This window comes from Lactuca sativa, chromosome 2 (assembly GCF_002870075.4).
Source record: "Lactuca sativa cultivar Salinas chromosome 2, Lsat_Salinas_v11, whole genome shotgun sequence".
Taxonomy (NCBI): domain Eukaryota; kingdom Viridiplantae; phylum Streptophyta; class Magnoliopsida; order Asterales; family Asteraceae; genus Lactuca; species Lactuca sativa.
This window is the reverse complement of record NC_056624.2, coordinates 184,738,565-184,747,599: the sequence shown is the minus strand read 5'-3', so window position 1 is coordinate 184,747,599 and position 9,035 is coordinate 184,738,565. Positions and strand designations below refer to the sequence as shown.

The 9,035-nt window shown below is 35.7% G+C and overlaps 1 protein-coding gene across 1 annotated transcript; it reads right to left on the bottom strand.

Annotated features, from left to right (window-relative positions):
* Positions 1-1,459: 1,459 nt before the first annotated feature.
* LOC111891924 (ABC transporter B family member 15) lies at positions 1,460-7,978 on the bottom strand. Its single transcript, XM_023887989.3, has 6 exons — positions 7,719-7,978; positions 7,588-7,642; positions 6,869-7,505; positions 6,215-6,755; positions 3,186-4,076; positions 1,460-3,049 (listed from the first exon to the last, which is right to left on the bottom strand). The coding sequence occupies exons 1-6, from the start codon at positions 7,947-7,949 to the stop codon at positions 1,679-1,681; spliced, it is 3,726 nt and encodes a 1,241-aa protein (XP_023743757.1). The 5' UTR covers positions 7,950-7,978; the 3' UTR covers positions 1,460-1,678.
* Positions 7,979-9,035: the final 1,057 nt, after the last annotated feature.

Genomic DNA, 9,035 nt, shown 5'->3' with positions numbered 1-9,035 from the left:
AAGGATACCAAAACAAACTCATATATGAAAGGATGAATCCTTAAACAACCTAACTCATCCATAATCTCAAAAATAAGACCAAAATCATAATAAGCTAGCCATAAAGAGATCTAATCATACATAAACCAAGATGCAAACTTGTTACCTCAAAAAGCTCCCCCACAAGGTGATGATTTGGGATCCAAAGCTTTCCCAACAAGCAAAACAACTCCAAGCTTCTCTTATTTCCTTCCCAAGGGCAAACATGAGCATCAAATCCTCCCAATAGCTCAAGAACACCTTCAAGAGGCTACAAGGTCGATTTAGGGGTTTTAGAGGGTGGAGGCTGACTTAGAAATGAGGGAAATGGGTTAACATTAAGCTTATATAGGGTGCAACACATAAAACTCGGGTTTCTCACTAACCCTCGTACGCCCAGTGTACGAGGTCTACCACCCCGCTCCCATCTCCAAAGTACGCTAAGCGTACGCTCCATTACGCATGGCGGTCTTCCCTCAAACCCTAATCTATTCTGAATGCCATAACTTCTTTGATACAACTCCGATTCTGACCATCCTTATATCCATGAAAAGGTATCGAGAAGCTCCACACTATTATCAATTCATACTTGACATAAAGTTCACCGAACACATATTCCAATTTCCATAAAAACCCGCTGCCAATTTACCGAAATATCCTTGGCTCCAAAACTAACTCTGAATGCCTGAATCATCCACGTTTCACCACCCACGCCCAAATGGGTAACGATTTGAAACAGGGTGTTACAATCGAATCAAAACTTCCAATTTGCATATGCCAACACCTATAAGTTTCATAACATGCATGTCCTCTTAATTGTCTTTTAAGTACCAAGAACATGAAATATTCTAGAAAAAAGTATATGTACATCCCTTAAACTAATGTAGCATGTCATGTGAATTGCTTTATAAAACTTTTGAAGTCTACATATCGACAGATGTTTATAGACTCATACCTTCACTATAAACATCACATAAGCTCTATTCTTTTATTTTTTTATAATTGAACATTGTACTTTGTATAAGTGAAAGTCTCATCAAGCGCATCAACATACTATATGTAACAACATGTAATCACCACATCAACTACTAGTATTGTCGAAACATTAACTTATAAAATTACAAAGGTTACAACAAGTAGTCACCTAATTTTCCAATGGTTACCCACAACCAAAAAGTAGTCACAAATGGAATAAAGATTCAAGATCTATGTGAAATTCCATCTAAGTTAATAATCCTACAAACAAAAACCATGCAACATGGAATATAACTCGTTTACAAAAATTGTTTTGGGTACTGTCTCTTAACAAACTTCGCTGATAATTATGGCTGCAGATATCATAACAACCACAAGTACAATAACAATAATATACTAATAATTATAAATAAAATTTCATTCCTTTCAGAAATATCTTGTGTTCACTATATCATTTAATGGTCAAGGACAACTTAGATTATTTAATGTATTTACTGTTACAAATATATCACACATATCAAATATCTAAGAATCATTTTTTTGTTAGAAAATGATACGTTGAACAAAACCTATATACCATCCTCAAATGCCATATATAATGTGTAAAAATCGTTTTACTTCGACACTTTCAATCTTTTAAATAAAACCCTTTCAAATTTTCACCAAGTTTTAGCTAATTTTTATCTTAACCAGAATTAGGCTTTTGAAGACTAACCAACATGTAGTAAGCTCCACTAGGCCCTTTCGCTAACAATGAACTATGGTTACCTTTCTCGACCACCTTCCCTTTCTCCAAAACCGCAATTGTGTTGCAACTTTGTATGGTACTCAAGCGGTGGGCCACCACCACACTAGTCCTCCCGACCATCATTCGCTCTAATGCATCTTGTACTACTTTCTCTGATTGACTATCTAATGCACTCGTGGCTTCATCTAGTAACAACACTGATGGATTTTTTAATATGGCACGGGCTATAGCAACACGTTGTTTTTGTCCTCCAGAGAGTTGTATCCCTCGGTCACCACACTGTGTGTCATATCCGTCTTTCAAAACTGCTATGAAATCATGAGCATTGGCTGCTTTAGCAGCCTCAATGACCTCCGATTCACTAACCGTCTCGGATGCCCCGTATATGATGTTTTCACGTATAGTACCAGCGAATAACGCTGGCTCTTGGCTCACAAGTGCGATATATTTCCTCAAAGTTCTTAAATGGTATGCCCTTATATCTCTTCCATCGATCTTCACAACTCCTTTCATTGGGTCGTAAAAACGCTCAATAAGCCCGATAATGGTCGATTTCCCAGACCCACTTTGTCCCACCAATGCAGTTGATTTCCCAGCTTCAATATCGATCGAGAATCCTTTAAATACCATGACATTAGGCCGAGCAGGGTAAGCGAAGTCCACATCACGTATCTCTATGTGGCCTGTAATGATATCCGACTTTTTACCAGCAGCATCATCGGGCTCTATTAAGGTGTGACGGTCCAAAACCGCAAACACAGACTGCACCGCATCAGACCCTTTGGCTAAATCATTTGTCATGGTCCCTGCATCCGCAATTGTCCTGCCTGTGCTTACTAATATCAAATACGTCTGGAAAAGCGCTTTAGCTCCAAGTTGACCAGCGCTAATCAATTTCCCAGCATACCAAAAGTCCAGAGCCCAAGTACAAGGCATAAGACTTTGAGTAAGCGCGAGCCCGAATCCAGCATACCATGCTTGTCGGATGCTTTCACGCATTGGTGCTTTTTGGGTTTCTTGGAGCATCTTCAGGATTCGTGGTTGAGAAGAAAAGGCAGTGACTGTGCGCAAATTTGAGACGGCTTCCACTGCTAGCTTACTACTTTCTTCTTGTGCTTTCATGGCTTTTTGTGACATAGTTTTTAACAAAACACGTTTGCTATAGAAGCCTATAATTACAAGTGGCTGAACAGCAATCATAACTAATGCCAATCTCCATGCAATCACCAACCCTAATATGAAAGCAACCGTCACGGCAGAGAATGTTTGAATTAGAAGTGAACATCGATCACCCACCAAAGATCGCACCTGCAAAATCATTGTTGACATACTTTTAATTTATAAATATTGATAAACCTATAATCAAGTAACAAATAATTTTATAAAATTATTGTTAATATGTAAGGTTCTGTTAGTAACGTGAAACAAATCATAAATTTCATACCACATTGGCATCTTTAGCTAGCCTGGAACAGAGGGCTCCGGTTGAATTTTCATCCTGATCGAACCACCCGATTTCAAAAGAGAGTATCTTTGACAACATCTTTTCGCGGACCCTCTTGGTCAAGTGCTCACCCATGGCTGCAAAATTATAATGCTGAATGATGTTTATTACCATCGTGAAAATTGCTAGACCAGCAAACCATAGTGAATACATCGTCGTTTTGTGTTTGATCTCATCATGATCAACCAAGAAATACACTGATATCATAGACCCCATTCCAAAAGAATAAACTGGTTGAACTGCACCAAATAAAATAGCACCCAAGCTCCCATACAATGCTTGCCTAAATTCAGGAATATTCATTGCTAAAAGTCTCTTGAAAGAAGGTACCGGAAATACTTGGTTTGTCTGTGAAGCAAATTTGTCTTCTGCACCATGGTTGACCGAATTTGACCGACTCACATTAATTGACCTTCGACGACTGCTCGTGTTGTGGACATCATATGTGGAGGAGACCGATGAAGGTCCAAGTGGGGAATGAGTAATGGGTTCATCATTTTGTTTGGTTTCTTGGAGGCGAATGAGGGATGTGTAGAGACCATTTTCAAGTTGAATGAGGTGGTCATGGTGGCCAGACTCGACCACCTGGCCATCCTGGACCACCACTATCATGTTGGCGTTTCTAATTGTAGAAAGGCGATGAGCTATGATGATTGTCGTTCGACCAACAGACGCACGATCAAGTGCGTCCTGAACGACTCGTTCTGATTCAGAGTCTAGTGCGCTTGTCGCCTCGTCCAAAAGAAGAATACGAGGCGACTTGATTATTGCACGGGCAATAGCAATTCTTTGCTTTTGTCCGCCTGACATCTGAATTCCTCTTTCTCCAACCTATTATTTACAACAGATACGTATATTAGTTATATAAATGGGTAATGAACTAACATTTTCATTTATAAAAAAAATATTATAAAAAGATAATCAATTGTAAACGTTTAACCAAATTACTTGTCCATGCAACAACTTTTTATTTAATTTTAATTTACTCACTAGTGTTTATGTTCATATATAATGCAACTACAACCGGTTTATGCAACTTGTAAACAAGAAACCACGTATGAGTATAACTTGACAAATGTTTTTAATTTTTTTTTTTGACATGTTAGCTGCTGCCAGTGGCGGATGTAGTGTGTATGGAGTGGGGTCCATGCACCCCACTTGGCTGTAATTCCCACCGTATTTATATGTATATATAAATTTATTTCAAGTTAATAACCCTCTGTATATTGGTATGCATCCAGTTAATTTCTAATTTCTGAAATTGATTAAGTTACTTTTATTTAGTTTTATGAGTTGTTGATGGAAAACTCAATGTGTTAGATATTAAATAATGGAAAAACAACAAAAAAAAATATTAGTTTTGTTAGTTTTGAAATGAAAAAAAGATGGTTAAACCGTGTAATCAAATTTCGGATGAGTTCAGGAATGATTGTATAATTTGCATGGTTAAAGGAGAATAAATTTATGAGGCTACAAATAAAGATGTTATGAATCGTCTGGAAAGTATAAAATGGACCCCAATTCACTTCTGGTCTGGATCCGCCACTGGCTGCTGCTTAGTTTTATTCGAACAAATATAAATAAAAAACAGAAGATTAGTTGTAATCTAACTAATAAAAAAAAAGTAATACACAGGTTGTCACCAACAAAACCATTAGGGTGTAAGTGCCATTATCTGAGAAAGATTAGCCAAATTGGATCATACCGTTTACAATTTATTTATTTATTTATATATTTTTTGTTTTAGTAGCTAAAATGCATTTAAGTAGTAAGTAGCAGATGACATATCCAATTTGTTTTATAAATTGCATCACAATGTACTCATAACTGATTACATGTTATTGTATAAATAAGTAATTAATGTTTTTTATTATATTAAAAAACCTTCTTCAATGTATGAAATTATGCAAAACATAGGTTGTTACTTTATGAGACCCAAAACATATAAATCTGTAAAATATTCACCCGGTGTTCTCATGCGATTTTTCCCCAGTATACTATTTTCCTTGTGGATCATGTGCAAGAGCGTTTTCATTTAAGCTATTTTTATCGAATTTTTTATATTACAATAATGTTCGTATGCATTCTGCATAGACCATCTCCAATGCATTGAACTCATATGAGTTCAATGGATTGACACATATACATTCCACTCACTATACAACTTTACCCATTAAACTCTACACTTCATTAAACTCTATACAATTTAATGGATTGTCACATCATTTATCATTTTTTTTATTTATTATTATTTTTAAAAAATTAATTAACATGAAATTAAAAATTAAAAACTACAATTAAAATTAACACTAATTAAAAAATTAAAATAAAAAATGATATATATATATATATATATATATATATATATATATATATATATATATATATATATATATATATATATATATATATATATGTGTATGTGAGAGAGAGAGAAAGAGGAGAGAGAATATAGAGTTCAATGGGGATTGAACTTAATGATATTAAACTTCCCATTAAACCCTCTATTGAACTTTTTCTTTTTTTTTTTTTTTTTTTTTTTTTTTTTTTTTTTTTTTTTTTAAACATACTCATATAATATTAGACGGTAGAGTTGACATTTGTAACAATGATAGAAGATATGCGTATATTTCTTAAACAAAGTGTTTGCGTCACATGTTTGCCTTATTAGTTTATCGTTAAAGGACGCCATTCGATCCAGAGAATCAGGATAGAATCCCATCTAAATAAATTATTTTGTAAACCGAGATATTACATTTCATAAATGATGTAAATATTTTGTAAATCAATTAGAAACATGTTAATTTTTTTTAATATTATTTTTATCAGTTTGTTGACGTCTGTCACAATAATGACATAAAAATCGAATATTAAGTTTAAAATTTAAATTATTTACAAATTAGTGCTCAAATTAGTTTAATATTTGTATAATTGTGTGTGTGTGTTTTGATGGAAGTATGAAAAAGAACCTGTGTGTCATAGGCCTGAGGCAACTGGGAGATGAAGTTATGAGCGTTTGAAGCTTTGGAAGCTTCAATGATTTCATCCATGGAGGCATCTTCCTTGCCAAAAAGTATATTCTCTTTTACCGTTGTCGCAAATAGAGCGGGCTCCTGACTCACCAAACCCATTTGTGATCTTAGCCATTTTAATTGAAGCTTTTCAATTCTCAACCCATCAACACAAATCTCTCCTCCTTGAGGATCATAAAACCTCTGCAACAATGCAATCACAGTCGATTTACCAGATCCACTCCCACCTACCAACGCCACCGTCTTCCCTGCCGGAACTTTTAAGTTAAAGTCTTTGAATATCACCGATTCCGGCCTTGATGGGTACGCAAACTTCACGTTCTTGAATTCCACTTCTCCGGATACTTGTTGTAATATCTCCCCTTCCATGTTATCTGAATCGATCTCCGGAACTCTTTTGATCACTTCCCTTATACGTTCACTAGCAGCCATTGCATCGGAAAAGTACCTCACGTTCGATAATGCAGATCCCAGTGATCTGTCGTTATTGGATTCATTATTAAGATATCCTTAAAATCCATTTAAAAAAAAGATATGCAAGTATAATGCAGACAACCTGTTTGATGAAATAACAGATGGAAAAAAACTTACACTCCACCAAAGGTGATGACAGCTCCAACAGCAAACACAGTTCCACCTCTAGCTCCATGATACATCACCAGCCTACTACCATACCAAATCAAGAAAGACCAGACGATATAAGACACACTATTGCTGCCAATCGCTAATCCTTTGGCTAAACCCTGTTTTAAACCCAATTTAAAGCTTCCTTCAAGAGCAGCTGAGTACTCTGTTAAGCTCTTATTTTCACCAACAAATGAATAAACAGTCCTCACGGAAGAAATCGCCTGTTCCGCCACCGCACCAGCCTTATTGTACTCCTCCCTCATCTTTCTTGATAACCTCATCAGAACTCTTCCATAAATCAAACCAGGTATAACTAAAACTATAATAAATGGAAGCGCAACAATTGCTAGCCTCCATAGCAATATAAACGCCGCAGCATATGCCCCACAAAAAAGAGATACATACATCACGAACACAGGCACCTTTTCGCTGATGACTTCTTGAATCACGAGACTATCACTGGAAACACTTGTAATGATCTCTGCTGTGCTTGTTACATTCAAGTCGAAATACGCCACTTCTTGCCTTAAAACCGCTTTCAAATAATCCGACCTCAATCTTGATGCTTGCCTCTCTGCTGTTCTTGCCCAGCAATACCCCTCTGCAAAAATCACGAAATATATATATATTTTTTTCTGATATATAGGAACGATTTAAAACAATGGAAATCGAGCAAAACCTACCAAGAAAACATGCTATAAATTTCCCAATAGCTAAGAAACAAAGATATTCTGCATTCTGTAAACATGAAAGTAAAACCCAGTTAGATTTGTTGACGATGATTTATTAATATATTGATTTATGATTAACTGACCTTGTTGATTTTGTCGATGAAAACATCGTTGGATAGAGAAGAGAAGTCTCCAATGCTGTTCATGATGGTGCTGGTAAAATAAAACATGGTCGGCGTCGAAATTCCGTCGCCGACGGCACCTAAAAACCCAAAGGTCATCAAAAACATGTCGGCACCGTCGGCATGCATGAAAATCGATCGGAATGATCCATTGCTGACTTTCCTGCTGGTCTGGGTGTTGTGTTTACTCATATTGAGTATCGACAGGTGTGAAGAGTAAGAGCCCGAGAGGCACAGGAACAAAGGACGAATCGGACTTTTAAAGGGAAGTGAGATGGACTGTGCATTTATTTTTAATGCATGTATTAATTTGTGATAGGTTTCGCACGTGGAGTTTATTTATTTATATAAATAGGGTATTTGAGAAGTAGGATTTTATAAATGTCTTGGAGATAAACTATCTTTGATTCATTTAAGTTTTAAAGTGTAACATATTGAATTTGATATATAGACATATCATTCTTCTTCTTTTTACTATTATTATTACTTATTTTAATAACATGATTAATGATCATATGAATTTCAAATATTATATTATTCGGAAATCTAATTATAAATTAAATAAAACTGTAAAAATGGTTTTTATGATTTATATTTTTTTAAATACACATTCAAACTTTGAAAAAATTGAATGATTGTTAGTTTCATTTTTGTACTAGTCCCTCTTCAAATTAAAAAAACTGTTTAAATATCTGACCTCCCTCCTTCCCTCCCCCCCCCCCCCTCTCTCTCTCTCTCTCTCTCTCTCTTTGATGTCATTCTTCCAACACCACCACTTAATTTTGATTTTTGAGTTCCATTGAAGACCTTCGTCTTCTTCTCCTCTTCAACATTAGAGCTCCATCACCAAACAACCTGTAAAAACTCATCACCACCTTCGTATCTACAAATTCAAACACAAGATCTCTCACACATAAAATGCACCCAGATGAAACCACAATAACCCCAGACTTTTGAAGATTTCATATGTAAAAAACAAAGTCATTGTTCAAGATCCACCATCTTCTTCAATTGAATCACCATCCGCAATCATCGATGAAACCTAGCATGACCAAACCCAAATCCTTCTTCTTACTCTTTTGTAACCCATCATCTGGGGATGGTGTCACGGTGGGATTTTAGCATGAATCACCATCCACAATCATTGATGAAACCTAGCATGACCAAACCTTGATCATTCTAAGCTTACATCTAAGTTTAGGGTAGATTTTAGCATCTTTTGGTTACATAACTTGGTTTCTTGGTGTATGAGCTACTCCAGGGCATTTGAACTGTACT